Source organism: Zonotrichia albicollis, chromosome 6 (assembly GCF_047830755.1).
Source record: "Zonotrichia albicollis isolate bZonAlb1 chromosome 6, bZonAlb1.hap1, whole genome shotgun sequence".
Lineage (NCBI taxonomy): Eukaryota > Metazoa > Chordata > Aves > Passeriformes > Passerellidae > Zonotrichia > Zonotrichia albicollis.
Window position 1 is genome coordinate 29,272,184 of NC_133824.1, and position 18,588 is coordinate 29,290,771.

An 18,588-nucleotide genomic window follows, 5' to 3' on the forward strand; every position below is an offset into this window, starting at 1 on the left:
ATGGAAGTATAAATCCCCTTATTAACATACATAGTTTTTCCCTCTCTAGACTATTCCAGTTCCAATGATGTTATTTCAACTAATGTGAAATGCAAAGTTTTGTATATTATGGTGGAACAAATATAAGATATTACAGTGCTATGGGTCAAGCTACAGCAGAAAGGTTTTGCCTGCCTTTATGTGAGAGGCAGAGTACAAAGTCATCAGCATCATCAGTCTGGAAGAGTTTTTCCAGGCTGAAGCAATCACTTCAGGCTGCACAGTAATTGCCACCAACTCAGTGGCCACTTCGAAGACCTGTCTGTCCTTACAGCACAGTGAATCACTACAGCACAGGGCGAGTACACAGAGTAATCATGTCAGGCAGTACCACGACCTAAGCCTCATCCCAGGAAAGCTTTGGGTCTTGCTACAACATGTTTTCTGAGGAAAAAAACATCTTCATCTGCATTCAAGCACAGAAATAGCACAAATATAGTAAATACATTATACTGTGCACAGCAGCAACTTCAGTGGAATTTTAGGAATAGCTATCAAACAACCCTGTATCGCAGCAATGAACAAAATCTCATCCACTGGAACATGTGAGGAGCAAAAGTCTCCCAGTGTTACACGAAGAAACTGTGCCCTCATGAAGTGTAAATGCCTTCTCCCAGCACCTCAGTTTAACAAGGCTGTGAAAAACACTAATAACTTGTTTTTAAAATTTTAAAAGTTTAATAGTAATAAAATGGTTGTAAAGATAGTAAGACAATCAGAGTAATAATAATTTGGACAATTTGAATTAGGACAATATGAGATAATAGAAACAAAGGGTTACGGACATCCGAGTACCTTTTTCTGGGCAGCATAAGCATGAAAAGGGCATCCATTAACAGAGGATTAACCCTTAAAAGCAATAGCCCGTCGAATATTCATACATCTCATACATGATGCATAAATTCCATTCAAACAAAGGATTCGGTCTGGTCATCGTCAGCTTCTTCCTCTTAATCCTAACTGCGTCTTCGGTTCTGAGCAAGGCAGGAATAAGCTAGTTTCTTCTGATAAGAGAACAATAAATTCTTTTTCTCTGGAAGATTTAGGTGTCCTGTAGCTGGTATCTGGTGTGAGTACTTCATTCCCTTCTTAAAAAAATATCCCGCTTATGTAGTTCCTATTTTAACTACAAAAGTTACCTTTTAACTACAAAACTACATTTGCCATACTATTAAAATGTTAATGCAGCACTACAAATCAATACAAAAAAATAGTAAATATCTGTGTAGAGCCATATAACACGCGCTTTTCACAAAGGCCAAGTGTCGAATCCTGCACTTGGATTACAGCAACCCCATGCAGCACTACAGGCCTGGGGAAGAGTGACTGGAAAGCTGTCTGGAGGGAAAGGACCTGGGGATGCTGGTTGGCAGTGGAAGGAATGCCAGCCACTGTGTGCCCAGCTGGCCAGGGAGGCCAGGGGCATGCTGGTGTGTATCAGCAGCAGTGTGGCCAGCAGGAGCAGGGCAGGGATTGTCCCCCTGCGCTCAGCACGGGCAATACTGCACCTTGAGTGCTGTGCCCAGTTTTGGGCTCGTCACAACAAAGAAAACTTTGAGATGCTGGAACAGATCCAGAGAAGGGCCATGGAGGTGGTGAAGGGTCTGGAGCACAGGTGTGATGAGTGGCTGAGGGAGCTGGGGGATTTTATCCTGAGGAAAAGCAGGCTTGGTGGGTGGAGAACTTTATTGCTCTCTACAATTACCTGGAAGGAGATGGTAATTGCATGAGGATTGGTCTCTTCTTCCAGGCAGCTAGAAACAGGACAAGAGGAGATGGCCTCAAGCTATGCCAGAGGAGGTTCAGTTTGGACATTATGAAGAATTTCTTCACTGAATGGTTTATTAAACATTAACTGGAATCTGGCTGCCTGGGGAAAGGGTGGACTTACATTCCCTGAAGGCGTTCAATGAGCCGTATGTGGCACTTAGTGTCCTGTCTAGTAGACAGGGTGTTCAGTGAAAGGTTGGTCTCGATGCTCTTGGAGGCCTTTTCCAACCTTAATGATTCTGTGTGATTGTGCCATTCGGGGGACATCCCACCACAGCGCCTCACACCGCCATAGCCGGGCCGGGCCATCGCCGCTTTAAGGCTGGGCCTCCCCGGCGTTTCCCTGTTTAAGGTCGGCGCGCGTGCGCGCGGGGCCGGGCCGGGCGGTCTCTGGGGCGCTCGGGTCGGCTCAAGGTGAGCGGGGGCTGCGGGCGCTGAGGGCGTGCCGCGGTGCCGGGGGCGAGCCGCAGTTCGGCCTGCGGGGCGAGTGCTTGGTAGAGCTCGTACTCGCCTTCCCAGGAGCCGTATCCTCAGACATTGGCGCCTTCTCGCTGCGGGGCAGGTGGGAGCACAGGTGCGGAAGAGGTTGGGAGAGGCTGCTAGCATTGCCCGGTCCCTGGAACGCGAGCTGGAATCGGCCTTTACTGAGCCCCCTGATCCCAGCGCGTCCCGGGGCGGTGGAGGCGTTCCTGGGGAGCGGAGCCCCCCGCAGCCCCGGACCAGCTGTAGGACTGAGCTGCCTTATAGGACTGAGCTCCCTGTGCTGCCTCGCTGGGTTCTCTCCTGGGCTGCTCTGTCTGCGGCTTCCGAATCTGGTGATGACCCGTCTGCAGGGCTCTCTCCAGGGCTCTTCCACCTCTGGCAGCGCTGCTTTCTGCCTTGGTCTTTGGGCGTACCTGACAGCCTGGGTAGTCACTAGGCTCTCTGAGGGGTTCTCACGTGGGAGCCTGCAAACTGCATTATCGCCTTCTCAAAAAACCCATCGGGTGATGCTCCTGCCGTCCTGGGAGCAATCTGCATTCCTTACGTGAAATCTTGCCAAGAAGGAATAGGCCTTTTGTATATAGACCATATACAGATATGGTATTTTAAACAGTTTTCAGCAACTCTAACACAGTGCAACTACTTTGTGGGAAAAAAAAAAAAAAAGTTCAAGATGTGGTACCTAAAAGCTTTTAGGGTTTTTTTTTGCACCTGAATCTGAAAAAGTAAAGTTTATACAGTCCTATTGTATATCTATATCTATATGTAGATATTAATGAGTATGCTTACTGGAACTTTTGATTTGTAGGTCAGTGAAATCTGATAAAAAGCTGAAAGATATTAGGCTTCTTGGGGATATATAAAAAAAGAGATGCCTGGATCAAGATCCTAATACTATTGTCTTTCTTTCTCATCTGCTTCTTGGAGGAAAGATTGGAGCCTGCCCTCAACACTTATACTGTGTCAGAAAAACCACATGAAGAAAACACTATGAGAGAGACTTCTCATCAGAAAATTCAATGATGAAACATATAACATTAGGAAATCTAAGTTTATTGGTTCAATTCATAAAAGTACTTAGCTTTTTATGGCATGTATTTTTCTCCATTCATGACAGTTGGTATTGATTCTGGCTTACCATTAATTAGCATTCATCAAATGTAGGTTTCCTTAATGGAGCTGGTGGAAACTTTGATACTTAATCCATTACATTTACTTTTCCATTTCCATTTACCTCACCTTGCCAGTTACAGTTGTCTCTTCTTGTTTTTTAGCCAGTCATTCCCACCTCAGTTTGCTTGGTTGTCTCATTCATTGTTCCCACTTGATTCACTTCTCTCTCCCCATTCTATTTTGCCCTTCTCTGTTTCACTGGCCATTAAGTTGTTGTTCTTGTCATGTTCCTCTGTTCTTACTGATTCCTAGTCCCAGCTCTTCCCCTCTTTTCTTCCTGCATGTTCCTCATTCAGAGTCATTCTTGAAATTTCTTTCCTTGAGTTTCCTTTGAGGATCCTTGCTCCAGCCATTTTGACATCACGGTTTCAGAGGACTTCCAGATCGTTTTCTCTGTTTAGATGCCTGCCGCCTTCCTCCTTGTTGCCGGGGCCTGATACAGGACTACCTGTTCTTCCTTTTGCTTTCTCACTGAACTGCATCTGGCATGGGCTGTAATAACTTGGAAGCAGGTGACTTGTTTTGGCAAAGAGTATAGGCAGTCACAGAAACAAGAAGTTCTGGGAACCAAGCCCAGGGCAAACAAACTGGAGCATTTTAGCACTGAGGAATTTATTTAACTTTTTGAAAGGAGTTGTCATGTGTCTCTGAAACAGTGGGGAAAGAAAGGCAAGGGGAGAAGTAAAACTGGGCTGAAACATGTTTGAGACTCCCCTGAAGATGCTGCTGTTGCACTGGTTAATGCTCCTGATCTACTCATAGGGTGGATCAGGTGATTGGCATAGCACAATGATGTTAAAACTTGGAATTTTTACTCTATTTGATTTAAGGAGTTAAACCAACTCAGATTGATTTTTTTCTGGACAAGCTAAAAAATAATGATTGTGTTGTCTTTTTAAAAAATAGTCAAAAACATTGTGCACAGTGGCGCTATGTGTGTGTTGAAAAGAGTTGTGTATATGATACAAATCGCCTTTATTTCAGTTTTTATAGAAAATCTGTTCTCTTTTTCCAAAAGTTTCCTTCGCTGTACAGTGCTAAAAGATGGTGCCTCTACTTATTTTCTTTAGCCACCTCTGTATTGTTTTCAATGTGAGGAAAGTTTGATTCTTATTGTGTTATGGTGTTACTGTGACCATTTGCTTGTGTAATGGTGCTGCTGACTTCCACTGTAGGTGCAGTCCTGTTTAGAAGTGAATGTCCTTCTGCAGTGTTGTGTGCTGTGGCAGCTGTCACAGAATTGGAGACAATTCAGTTGCCAGTTTCACTTTTTGTCCACCCACTCGTAGTATCTGGAAGATCTTCAAACTGAATCAGTACACAGGCTCCTCAAACAAAAGCTGTGAAAACAAATTGGGAAATAAAAAGTGTTTTTGTTCCTTCAAAATGTCAGGCATTCAGAGAAGTAGTCTAAACTTACATTGGATAATTTTTCTACTCTCATCTAACTATGCTGCTCTGTATTGCTTTGTCTTCCTTTTGGTATGTTAATATCTTGGATTTTTTTTCTTTATATAACTGGGTTTTCCCCTCTCTGTATAATCATAGAAAGCAGATATTTCAGGAGTATGTTAGTCACAATAAAAATTATCTTCATCCTCTCTTGTTCAGATTGGGTTTTGTGTTTGCATAATACACATATTTAGTTTTAGGCTAACAAAAATGGAGTTTTGACAGTGGACTGCTCTGTAAAGCGTGAGCTGTACAGCAATTCTGCCTGCTCTGTGTGGTTTAAAAACAGAGGCTCAAACCCTCAGCCACGGGTGTGGATACTATATATTGAGGAGTGATGTGCCCAGATTTCATGTCAGATGCTGTTGCCTTATATTCACTGCATTCTTAACTCATTATTTGTGCACAGAGCAGTTTGATCAGTGGTTATAAACTTCAGCTGAGTTGCAAATGTGTGCAAATCATTTACTAGAGTGGGCTTGTCCTTTTAAACTGCACTGGGCACATATGACAGTTTATGAAATGCTCCTTGTATTAGCAGAAATTCTCAGATGCTAAATCAGTTGCTCTGGGAATAATAGTTGTGCTATTTGAATGTAATTTTTTGGGCAGATGTTATCAGGAAGAATTTGGAGTTTTTTTCTGAAAAATATTCTGTAAAATAAATACAGAGATGGGCCCACGATCACACAGGAAGTCTATAGCTGAGCCTACCAAACTTTCTCTTAATCCATCCTTCCTGTTAGAGTTTTACATTATTCGTGTTCTAGAGATTATATCAGCTGTGTGGGTATAAAGATGGATTTCTCTTTCACTTTTCAGTTGGTAAGTCCTTAATTTTCAATGCTCGTTTTTGTTTATAAACAGTAAGTAGTAATTTCATCAAGGTGTGGAGGTTTTTCCTTTTGTTGTATACTATTGTTTTACACTGTTTTGTCCAGAGAACTCTGCAGGTTGCTTGTTTTTCAACATTTTGTGATGCTGTAAAGACACATTTGCGATTCATTCCTTGTAGCATCCTTAGGTGTTGAAATACTGGAAAGAAATTCACTTTTTAGTAACTTTTCCCAAATAAGTAGCTTTTCAAGTGCAAACACAATAAAATGTTAAAGCTTGATCTGTTTCTTTAACAAGATACTTGTGTTTTGAGTCAGCTGTGTGTTTTAGAGGGGAGGGATGGCCAGGGAGATGCACCTTTTCTCCTAATAACTTTTTAATTGTTTTGTAGCTTTCCAGACTGTAGTTCTTGATGGTTTGTGAGTGCTGTTGTGTGAGCACTGTAGCAGGACAGACAGAAGGTTCTGTATTTTGCAGTGTTCAAAGAACAAAGATGTCGGATAAGTGGTGATGATGTACTCTTTCTAGGCTCATCTTTTAGATTTACTCCAATTTGCTGTTCTTGTCAGCAAAGTAAACATTATGACAAAGATGTTGCCTATCATGTTTCATTCTTTAATGTCCTTTGTTCGTATGGAGGTTGGTTATTGATGGCTCTTGGCTGAAAATAGTAGTCACATTTTTATTTTGTATTAGATCTGAAAGCATGTGAGATCATGTTTTTTCTCCTGTTAAATCAGGGTAGTTACTTAATAACTTTGGGTCTTACAGGTGCAAAATCACAGATTTGCAATCATCTTCTAAAACTGCTGAAATTCAGGGACAAATCTTTCTGTAGAACAGATTGAGTGATGATCTCATTCTTTCTCACCTTGGAGCACTGCTAATAGAAAGAATTGCCTTTTCTTACAAAACATCTTACACAACAATATCTTTTTATCATGTACCTGCAGACTGCTATTCTGCTGTGCCTCCTGCCTTTTATTGAGTGGCGCCTGACTTTGTGTGCAAAGGTGCCTCTGTGTCTGATCGGTGGGAACAGAGGGCTGTTCTCACTCAGCACAGGAAAGCTAATCAGACACCTCTCCTTCTGCCTGGTAGGGGCTGGTGATGGCCCTACAAGGAACATGGTGCATTACAGTTTTCCTTCTTTCCAATACTTGCTACTGTGACATTGTATAAATCAGAGCTTTAATAAGATAAACAGGGAAACTCCTTATTCACATGTTTGTTTATGTTATGCTTGAGGTTGGTTTATATGATTCTTTATATCTTCCTTGGGCGTGGATCCTGAAGTTGGGGAGGTCTGTATTTCATCCCCAGTTTCCAAATTACTGAGTACTTGGCCTCATATTCTTTTTTTTAAAAAAAATATATATTTCAGGCCTTCAAACAACATTTTCTTTTGTAGAAATCCAGTGTGAAATTGCTGCAAAAACAGAGATGATTATACAAAGAGTAGTGCTGAATTCACGGCCTGGTATGTATTTCTCGCCACTACGAATGCAATGTGTTTGTTCTGATTGCCTAATGCTCCAGAATGGTGAGGGTAGAAACAGACACTAATTTGAGATATTGACATTTATATATCTTAATACTGTATGCAGCAATAAAGTTTATTTAAAGTGCATTTATTTATATATAAATGTATTGATTTCCATTAATATAAATACATATATTTGTAATGAATTTGCATTTATTAATAAATGTAAATTGTGTTAGTATAGATACATTTCTACTGAAAATGTAACATATATTCAAACGGCATTTGTTTAGTCTGTAGATTTCTAAACTGTTGTGAGAGAAAAAAAGGGTTAACATGTAATATATGAGGAAACTGTAAGTGTGGAGGCTGAAAGTGAAGAAAGATTAGGGCACATGACTTTTTAGTTCTCACATTTATTCTTTTTGCATTGTAAGAGATGTCTAAAATATTTGGTTAACATTAATTTTTCTTTCCTTGTAGTAAATATTGAATCTTTTGCTCCTCTCATGTTTCAAAGGGTTTGGTGTTTAAGTTTACACTGCTGAGGTTTTGTTTACTCTCTTGTTTGAACATTTGCCTTGTTATGGATCAGCACAGTATTTTGAGTAGTGAGTTCATAAATCTGGTGTAGAAGACATTAAGTTTTGGAGGGAGTATTGTATGCTGCTTAATGCTAAAATAGTTTTAAGTATTAAGAGCTATTGTGTGACCTGCAGTTATGTCTTTCGAATGGTGCAGCAGTGACTGCTCTAGCTGTGCAGTCACTCTGACCTGAAACAGGCAAGGCTGTCTGTCTGTCTCAGCGCTGGTGGTTCCAGTTGTCTGATTGACCTGCTGCATGTGGTACCAACCTGAGGATAAAGCCTCCAGTTCTGGGGTCCTTGCCACAATTTTATGGATGTTTCTGGGAAGCTTTAATGTAAGGAAGACTCTGTGAAGGGATGCCCTTGCAGAATGTGCATGTGTAGTGGCTTCAGTCTGTATTCCCTCAGTCTCACTTGAGTCAGAAGAGGCAGAAGGGTGAGAGTAGTTGGTTCCAGTTTTACACCTGAGTAAATATTCAACCTAATTTATCCTAAAAAGGGCTACCTTAAAAAAAGGCCTTCCTCTGTTGGTTAAGGAAAGTTCTACATTGATTGATTTATTTGTTAAATTCTAATATAACTCTAGGTAAGAATGGAGTGCCAGTGGCTGAAAACTTCCGACTGGAGCAAAGTACAATAGCAGACACAGTCCAAGCGGGACAAGTGCGTGTTAAAACTCTCTATCTCTCAGTGGACCCCTACATGGTAGGTGATGGACTCAGAGCTAAGCCAGAAATTGTTCTTTTAAGTACTTTCAACTCTTTACCTGTCATGAGGTTTAACACCAAAGTTACCAATTACAGAACAAATATATATCTAGTGTAACATAGTAATTGTATTCATTCTGACGGAGTTATATTGGGAAGGAATTTGGCATTAATATGTTTGGGATATATATATATATATAGGAATATGACTTCATTGGACCAGGAAGAGACTGTAAGCCATTACAGATTTGTTTGTATCAGTTTTTTCTGAACTGAGCCTTTTTTATATTCTTTTTTTTCCAGTCATGCAAATTTACAGAAATCATGTGGTTGGGAGAATTGTGGGTTGAAATGGAAGTGAAGGTAGAAGAAGAACCAGACAGATACAGTCTGTAAAAGCCTGCTATAAAGAGAATTCTGATGATTTATTCCCTCTATAGATGGTAATAGTAGGAAAAAAACCAGTCTAGATTTCAAGAAAGTACATTTAGCTTGAGAATTAAGAAAAAGTTTAAGAATCTTGAAATATTGGCTGTAGCTACATGGGAAACTGGAAAGAAAATGTGTCCCATTTCAAGATGTTTCATTAAACAGATCTCTGTTGGGATGGTCTACATGTATTTGACTGCTCTTCAGTGCACAGGCGTAGACTAAATGACTTGTGGGCATTCTTTTTCAGTCCTGCATTTCTAGGATTCCTTCAGTTCAGGAATGGCATTTGTAGGGTTCTCATCAGACCCAAGCCAGTCATTGTCAGTTGTGCTGGTGCTTTTGAGCCACCATCTGTAGAATGTGTTGGCTTTGGTAACACTGATGGGAGGTCAGGATGGTCCACTCCTTTTGTAGTGAGCAAACAAGGGGAAAGAGGGATCTAAGAAAAGATTATGAATACTTGGGGCTTATTGAGAGATTTTTGAGTAGCCCTTTGTGTTTGAAGTTCAGAACCCATCTTTGTCCCCCACCCAGCCTGAACTGGTAGACCAGCTGTGTTCCACCAGAGCCTTTCATTAGAGCCTTGTCTTTCAGCGCTGCCGAATGAATGAGGACACGGGCTCAGATTACCTGCGGCCCTGGCAGCTGTCTGAAGTTGCTGACGGTGGGGGCATCGGGGTGGTGGAGGAGAGCCAGCACCATAACCTTGCTAAAGGAGACTTTGTAACCTCCTTCACTTGGCCCTGGCAGACAGCAGCAATTCTTGATGGAGACTCGCTGCAAAAGGTAATAGAAATGCAAAGCCCAGGTTGTGTGTGACTCGTTTTTTCCTAAATCCTTTTTTCCACCCCAAACTTCTATTTTTTTTCCCCTAAATAGCTGCTAATGACGCTATTTTTTTTGTGCAAAAGAAACATACTTATTGAAGCAATCAGTTCTCAAAAAGCATAGGTGCCAAGATTTATATATTTTTTTAATAACAATTTTGCTGGTTAATATATTAACCTTAATATATTAAGGCCAGTATTATTTTAATTGTTGTTTAAAAAAAAATCCCTGAAGCTACTCCAATAAATAATTCTCTTAATTATTTTAATTCTAATCGAACTTCTTCATGAGAGTGTAACTAACACATGAAAGACTTTAGGTATATTTAATCTATTTTTCTAACTTATGTTAGTAAAAGCTTTTACCTCAGGTTTTACATTCACATAAGAAAGGGTGTTCAGTATTAATTTGGAAGTGGAGAGGTTTCAGTGTGTTAGGGATATGGGGTTGATTGTTCTCTCATAACAGAAAATTACTGTAGTTTGAGAATTTATACTTTCCAATAAACTCCTTCCTCTAGGACCCTCTGTTACTGATCTGCAAACACCATATTTGATAAAATGGTGCATTTTTATCCTTTTATGCTAGCATGGGGATTGTTCACCATTGTTGGAAACTTCATATCTCCCAACTGTTTTTTAACACTTCCATAATTTAAGTTTTTATGAGTTACTTTGCTTAAAAACTTTTTCTAAAACCACAGAGACATAACATTTTTGTACAGACTTGCTTAGAGATAGCTCATCCCTACCAGTTTTACCTTGCCTGGTAAATATCCTGAATTCGTTTTCTACCCTCAGGCAATCTTAAGAGCAGAACCTCACCTTAGAAACAAATGACCTCCTACCTACTTTCTGTTCCCTAGCTGGAGCCACAGCTTGTAAATGGACGCCTTTCCTACTTCCTGGGTGCCGCAGGCATCACGGGACTGACGGCGCTGTTGGGAATCAGGGAGAAGGGACATGTGGCCGCGGGTGCAAATCAGACCATGGTGGTGAGCGGGGCGGCCGGGGCCTGCGGCTCTTTGGCCGGCCAGGTGGGTGCAGGCTTAGCGCATGCAAACCAAGTTTGCTCTTCTGAAACATGCTGCTTATTAAATATACAGATAAAATCTTTGTAAACGTGAGCAGATATCATCCTGTGGGAACGGCCAGTTTCACAGATTTGGCACACGCTCGCAGTGTGAAAATCAAGTTTCATGAAATAGGGAGAGGAGAACACAGATGGTGGTGATTACTTGTTGCTAGCACAAGTAAAATAGATAGTGTATATATACATGTATTTATTATACATTTATATGGTAGCCTGCCATCCCAACGCTGTATTGACTTGGGACTTCCATTTTTTTTCTCTGTTAGAAAATAGTAATGTGGTAAACCCTTTGTGCTGTGTTCCATGACATCCTTTGTGTTTTGAGATTTACAGTCCTTTTATCCTCCTCTGCTTTGCGGAACCTGTTTGTGGTGTGTATATGCTTATCTACAAATATCTCTCTAGATATATATTTATACACAAACAAAATTGATATTAAGCAAACTTTAGACCTACTAATAAAGAGAAGCTATGAAGAAACAGTGCATGAGCAAATCTGTGAAGGTTGTATTTAAATCAATTATTGTCTAATTTTTTTTCCTTTTATTAGTTATGTTATGGTACTCGGCAGATGGTCATTTTCTACTATGTTTGGTTCTCCAGTACTGGCAGTCATTGTTGATTCCACAAACATAGTCTGCACTCAGTGGGTTTGAAAAGATGGTAAATTTTGATTGTGCCCTGTGTGTAGTTGTGAGGAGGGAATGCAAAGAAGTGGTTGTGTCACATGAGATGGGAGTGTTTGCTGCCTGGGGTTTAGTGGGATGGGAATAACTGTAACACCCCTTAGGACCCCCTTTCTTCCACTGGTACATTTATGCAGATGGATGATCTAATTTGTGTTTGGGGTTTTTGTTTGGTTTGTTTGTTTTGGTTTTTTTAACTGTGTGCCTGCAGATTGGCCGTCTGGAGGGCTGCTCTAGAGTCGTGGGGATTGCTGGCACAGATGAAAAGTGCTCCATATTGGTCCAAGAAATGGGGTTTGATGCTGCTATCAATTACAAGAAGGGGGATGTGGCAAAACGGCTACGTGAACTCTGCCCAGGTGGTGTGGATGTTTACTTTGACAATGTTGGTGGTGACATCAGTGATACAGTTATAAGTCAGGTGATTATTCCAGCTGTCAGGTTTATTCTAGTCATTCTCCAGTGTCTGCATGCCCAGCTTTCAATGAACTCATACTGGAGTCCAGCCTGTAATACAGCACAGCTTTCCACTTCAGTAATCGACTTCAGGTGCTGATTCTGGGGGCCCACAGCAAGATAATAATTTCCTATATTCCTTCTATTTTCTGCCTTTTAAAATTACACTAGCCTGAATAGCAGTTATTTACCCACTATTACCTTGCATTTTTACCTATTTTAATGTTGTCATAGATTCTATGGGACTGCATGCAACTCTCCCACTCTTACAGGAAATGTGGCTAATGAAAATTTTGCAATAACATCTATTGCATCTGAAAAATTTAGTTTCTGAGACTGAGGAATGCCATTTTTCTCACTTTATGCTGTCCCAAACAGATGAATCAGAACAGTCATATCATCCTGTGTGGACAGATTTCTCAGTATAACAAAGATGTCCCTTATCCCCCTCCACTGCCTCCTGACACAGAAAAAATACAGAAAGAAAGGAACATCACAAGGTACAGTTCTCCTCCAGAACATGTGACCAGGTTCCAGGTAGATGGTTCATATGGTGTTTGGGCAGTAGTCTGTAATCTGCAGTAGCTACTTGTAATTGGAACAGAATGTTGCCGTGCCTAAAAAGGAAAATATGATCATGGTATCATTAGATCTTTTCTCTTAGATTTGTCTTTATCAGCATAAAAAATGGGAAAGGATGTTTTTATATAGAATCATAGATATAATTTTTTTACATTTTGTTTGAGGTTGCTTGATTCAGTCCTTTAATCCCTGACAATTCTTTAGGACAAGGGAAGGTGTTGCCGTAGTTCTGTTCTCAGAAGTTTTGCAAAGTGCCTTCTCTCAAAATGTTGTAGTTCAGGCATAAGGATGCAGCTGATGGAGTGATTTTACTGAAGTTACATTTTTAGTATTTGGGGGTTTATTAGATAATGGAACTGTAGGTGTGACAGATATATATGGGTAGAACATTTTTATTGTGTTCTGACTCTGGGAATTGCTGAATTTACTCTTAGGGTTCAGATGGAGCTAAGGCAGAGATTAGGAGGAGAGTCTTGGATTTTTTCAGTCATTGCATTGCAGGACATTTGGGAGACTTGATTTCTGTGCAAATCAATTCATCTCTCCTAATTAAAATCTTTCCTTGTCCCTGTTACAGTTGTCTGCCCTTGTAAAACAATAGATAAAATTAGTAAAATACACCATGCGTAGTAGAGTGCAGTGGAAAATTTAGTCAGTATGTCCCTACAAGTAATTATCATTTTTTATGATAATTTCCATTTCTCAATTGCTATGGAAAGCCATGACAGCAGGATATGCACAATTGTAGGGAACCTGAAAGTTAAGTTAGTCTCACCATCTGGTTGCGGGTTCACTAATTATTCTCCCTACCACTGAAAAAAAGAAAAAGAAAATGTAAAAAAGAATAGTAATTTGCTCACATTTTATGGATATTTACTTGTTCTGGTGATACTACTTTACTACTTGATTTTTATTACTCTTCTATCTGATACTTGAAGAAATCTTCCTAAGACTGATGTTACTGTCAAGCTCCCACTGCAGGAAGTTGTCACAACAAACTAGCAAGGCCCTGAGCTACATTTCTTTATAATTTGTGCTCATAACCCTTCAGTTTCATCAAGGCTGTTTTTTGAAAAGATTTTCAAGGACATTGATCAAAGCCTCTTAAACTAAAGCTCATTCTTTTCTTTCACAGGGAAAGATTCTTGGTGTTGAACTACATGGACAAACAAGAAGCTAGTGTATTACAACTCTGCCAGTGGATCCAAGAGGGTAAACTGAAGGTGAGAACTTCTAGGTTTAGTCTATGGCCTTTGATACTATCTCCTACTACAACAGGACTAATTTCTTTGTCTCTGGCTCTCTTACTGTGCCTCAGGATTGAACAGACCTTTAAAAAATGTGTAAGTATAATTGAAAGCTTATTAGGTAGCACTGTTTTTTAAAAGGTACTTGCTGAGAATGGTCTGACTGTAGTATGACTGACTTCTCTGATTACATACTGCTCGTGTCTGTGTTCTTTATTTCAGCATAGGGTGGAAGTGCTTTTTTACTTAAAGATTCAGAATTCCAAAAATATTTTTAAAAAGTACTTTCAAATACCTGCTAAGTTAAGTGTCCTGAAAGCTTTTGAGGATCTTGTTGGAAATTTTACTTCAAGCTTTATAATCACCATTTATTACTTTGTAATGAGCATATGCTTAACTGTGCCTTCCCTGTGAGGTCTGTCTGAATTAGTTTTTGGTTCTTCAAGTGATCAGTAATTTTCCAGGAAAAATAGCAAGACATTAAATTTTGGTAGGGGCAGGGATCTGATTGAAGAATTAACCCACCTGCAAATTTATCAGAAAATATTCACGCCTCTCTTGATGAAAGAATCTGGTCCAAACAGAGCCCTGTCCACTGTAGCCAGAGAAGTCTTTAGATTTGGGTGGTTTCTATGGCAGTTTCTTGGCATGTTTCTAAGAAATGTGAAATGCTCCTCTTGTTTGCATTGGCAGGTCAGAGAGACTGTGGTAGAAGGCATAGCAAGCATGGGTGGTAAGATATTTACATCATTTTTGAAGAATAATGACCTGATTATATACAATGACAGAGGTTAACTTTGTTCCATTTGTCAGTTTAGATTTTTGTATTTTATCAAAAACATTATTTTTGTTACAATAATTTTTCACTTATTATTAAAATGTTCTGTAAGAGAATTATTGTATATTTAAAAAGAATTTAATATAAAATTAGATTTTATTGTTGCTGTTGTTTTAGTACTGAGGAGAATTTATTCTTAGACTGCTATCTTAGCAGCTGGTGATAATCATCCTAATCTTAGAGGTTTCAAGTGCTGCCCCTTTCTTTGAACTTGTGTATAAGGAAATGGTTTTTTAAATCCTTGAATTTATACTTTAAAAACACAATATCTAACAGAAGTAATTATATTTGCTAACAAAAAAAAAATTAAAAGTATACAGAAGAAAGGGCAAAGCATCTTACTAAAGAAAGTAAAAATTAATTTCTTTTAATAGAACAAAATGTTCTGTAGTCTGTTCAAAGTATCTGTAACAAAGGAAATACAAAAGTGAAGGGAGTCTGGTAATATGAACCTTGTGATGTGTATTAAAAATGTGTCCCCTTCAAGGAAGAGGGAAGAGTGTGATTAGTCCCTTTAGCCATTAGTCCCACAAGATTGAAAACTAGTAGAATTAAGTAATAACTAAATCTCCTAGATTTCAATTTATTCTAGTCATTGCTAATTCCTCCTTACTGGTATACATATGTATTTTGAAGTAACTTGGTCAGATATATCAGTCATATATCATACTTTCATACTTTGTTTACTCAGAGATAGATTCTTTTGTACCAGCTTCTCCCACTACTGTACAATATTTATAAACATTTTCTTTCATAAATGTTTGGGACCCACAGCATTTATGAGGTGTCCAGTCATGTCTTATGTAGCATCAAACTGTTGCTTACAAATAATTATTTTTAAATTGTTACACAAAGCTGCCCTTAGCAGTTTATTACAGGCTAGCTTTTTTTTTTTTTTTTCATCTCCTTAATAATTTAATACATAATTAAGGATAAATATGATTCGGTCCTAAGTGGTATGTCACCTTTTTTGGGAGCTGCTTAATACATTTGCTTCTACCATTTTTGGTTTCTTTTTTGGAAGCTACTTGGCTTGTTTTGCTTGGCATAAACTTACTTCATTATTTCTCTTGAAGCTGCTTTCCAGTCCATGATGAACGGAGGCAATATTGGAAAACAGATCGTCTCAATTTCGAAGTGAAAGTCATTGGTTCGAGAAAAATAATTGCATTCGGTCTCTAACAGTGGGCAAGTTTTTACTTATACTAATTTCCATTTCTTAAATAAACCATTAAGTTGTTCTGTATGTACTGAAAGCAGAGATTTTGGGATGCTAATAAATTAAATTGAACTGGAAACAGCAATGCAATAATTGATACTCAAATTGAGTAATAAGTTCTTGACGTGATTTTGACAGTTGCCACCCACAGTTGCAAATATTTAATGGGTGTGGTTTAAAAGAACATTCTGTGTTGTCCCAAGCATAGGCTTATCACCTGGTTGATGTGTGACAGCACTTGACACACCAAGGTGAGGAATTCCTATTTCTTTATTGTATTCTGTACAAAGTAGGAAGTTGGGGGGCAACTCACCAAAGTCTGGCTCATCACCTGTGGAGAGCCTTGTGGACAGTTGGTTAGCTGAGAGGTCACGTCGACATAATGCCGCTGGTTAAGCTTGAAGGGGACAAGTATAGGAGTCAGTAGTCAGTGTCCAATAACAGGCAAGGACATTGTGCCCTTGGTGCAACAGCAGGATAGGGGAGAACATCTTTGGCAGAAATATGAAGAAAAGTTTCAATAAAATATCCCCAAGAATGCAGAAGCAGGCGTAGCTGGCTGATAAGTACCTAACCAACAGTGAGCTCGCCTTTGCAATATGTATGAGCCTCATTAACCCCGACATAAAGATGTGTACCTATCAATAAAGTTTGAGATTTGCTGATCACTCATATTGCATGCTGCATTTCTCCAGCCGATCCCAACAACCACCATCAAATTTGCACATTTTAGCAAACAAAGCCATCAGCATTCATTGGTTACAATTGATATAGCTTTTTCATTAATTAGTACTCAGACCCTTATTTGCCAGTTCTGTCTCTTGCTTCTCATGCTAATTATTCCACATGTGCACTTCTTCTCCCCATTCCATTTGGCAGTCTGTTTTAACTTGGTGGACAGGGGTTGGTGGTTTCTATCCCCTGCCAGGACTACCTTTCCCCCAGTTACTGCTCAGTCCTGCTGATTTCACTCTAAGGGCTCTTATCCAGACAGCCCAATTATTTTGGGATTGTGTTCCCTTTTCCTTAAAACAAAGGATTAGCCATGCCTACAAGTTTCACCTTGCAATTGCTTCATCATAACTGCCTAGCTATAGGTACTGATTAACAACAAAAAACCTGCAAATTTTGATTCAAATCTTGAGGAAGTAAATATCACAATATTTGCTGAAGAGCTACTCGAGAGTGAGTTCCTCTCTGGCACCATCAGTTGACATACCTTTCATGAGTAATTGTCCTCTAGACAGTTATTTTTCACAACTGGAACAAAATATGATAAAATTATAATATTCCCAGCAGTATTAATTTTATAGGAATTGCTTAGTAATCCACACAGGTCAGCAGTCTATTAAGGGCTGTGATGTGAGGGGTGATTCAGAGTGAGATCATGCTGAGATACTGATTCCTTACCATAATAAGGGCAGCTTGATTGCAGTAGCATTCTGGTAGTTAGGTAAGCTGGGGAGGGCAGTACAGGCTCTAGCAACATTAGTCAAAATGACTTAAGACAGAGAGATAGGGACAGTGAAAGTAAACCTCACCCTGATAACCCCAGTGTTTACTATCCTCATAGAAGTATTCCTTTACTTGTCAATCCTGGTTCATGTCACATCTTAAGAATAAAAAGCCAAAAGGAGAAGATTCTTTAAATTAAGTGCTCTCAGTTATAGAAACTACTATTTTTTTCGTCTTGTCCTAATTTCTTAATATTTGTAATAGTGTAGTTCTTCAGCTATCATATATTTTATACTGTGAGAGGTGTCATTTAACAAAGGGTGACAAATAAGAAAAATAAGAAAAATAAGAAAAGTAAGAAAAATCCAGTATGCTTTGGAGGTTGCTTCTCATGGTAATTAGTCCATATGCCCACTCTTTCACTTCTTTTGGGTTGGTGGGTTTCTTGACTCGGTGGTTGAGATCTGCCTGTGTCAGAATTACCTTTATCCAGTCAGAGCCAATTTCAGCACAGTTGCTGAGTTCTTTATTAGTTTCTTCCTTATCATGGGAGTTCTTCCAGATGTCCTTATGGCCTATAAACCCTGCACTCTTTGTGTCCTCTGTCAGTAGTACATTCTTCCCAAACTTTGCAAACTTCCCACTAGGCCCGAGATCAAGCACGTCAAGCCCTGAACTTTAAGGAGGCCAACAAGTACTTTGTCTTTAACACCTGGGCATCACTTACAGCTTGCTTGTTAGCTGCTACCTGCTTTGTGGGTTGTATCTTCTCTCTTGTTAATTAGGCTTGAAAATATATAAATATCAAATATCAAATAACATCCTTTCTTAAGCGAATTTTTACATAATTCACATTTTACAACAATAAGGCAAGACCTGTAACTCTCTGGGCAAATGGTTAATTATTTCTGTCTCTTGAGATGTCAGCATCATAATCAGTCCCTTCCCTTTTATCTCATTGTCTTAGTTTTCCTTTATTGCATTCCGTGTTTTTTAGGTCAAGCTGTTCTCCTTTTCCCAAAAACACACCCATACATCTGTTTCTTATCTCCATCAACACAGCTGGTGGTGTTCCTCAAACAGGATTCAGTACCTGCAGTGTAAAGCCAGTATCTGGCCCAGAGCCAAGATATTTGGTTTATTTCCTGTTTGGGTGCTAGGTATTAATTCCACAAAGCCATCTTGGAATGTGTCCATTTGCCTCTCTCTCTAATACACACTC

The 18,588-nt window shown here is 39.4% G+C and overlaps 1 protein-coding gene across 5 annotated transcripts; it reads left to right on the plus strand.

The window, feature by feature from the left end:
• The first annotated feature begins 2,083 nt into the window (after nt 1–2,083).
• Nucleotides 2,084–16,579, plus strand: PTGR2 (prostaglandin reductase 2). Of its 5 annotated transcripts, XR_270465.4 has the most exons (11): nt 2,084–2,223; nt 7,166–7,234; nt 8,411–8,529; nt 9,558–9,749; nt 10,657–10,827; nt 11,781–11,990; nt 12,404–12,525; nt 13,743–13,830; nt 13,926–13,950; nt 14,548–14,587; nt 15,769–16,579. XR_270465.4 is itself a non-coding variant. In XM_005479983.3 (10 exons), exons 2-10 carry the CDS (start codon nt 7,198–7,200, stop codon nt 15,831–15,833), a joined length of 1,044 nt encoding a protein of 347 aa, XP_005480040.1. In that variant the 5' UTR covers nt 2,093–2,223; nt 7,166–7,197; the 3' UTR covers nt 15,834–16,579. The 5 variants fall into 5 exon arrangements, 3 of the variants coding, with proteins under 3 accessions (XP_005480040.1, XP_005480041.1, XP_014122527.1); XM_005479983.3 differs by lacking the exon at nt 13,926–13,950 and having other exon boundaries at nt 2,093–2,223; XM_005479984.4 differs by lacking the exons at nt 2,084–2,223; nt 13,926–13,950 and adding an exon at nt 2,233–2,383.
• Nucleotides 16,580–18,588: the final 2,009 nt, after the last annotated feature.

Excerpts from the sequence above, each read along its gene's own strand:
- PTGR2 (XM_005479983.3), top strand. The coding sequence starts at position 7,198 with ATGATTATACAAAGAGTAGTGCTGAATTCACGGCCTG. Across the intron at positions 7,235-8,410 it reads AGTGCTGAATTCACGGCCTG|GTAAGAATGGAGTGCCAGTG; the intron begins GTATGTATTTCT and ends ATATAACTCTAG. Across the intron at positions 13,831-14,547 it reads TCCAAGAGGGTAAACTGAAG|GTCAGAGAGACTGTGGTAGA; the intron begins GTGAGAACTTCT and ends TTGCATTGGCAG.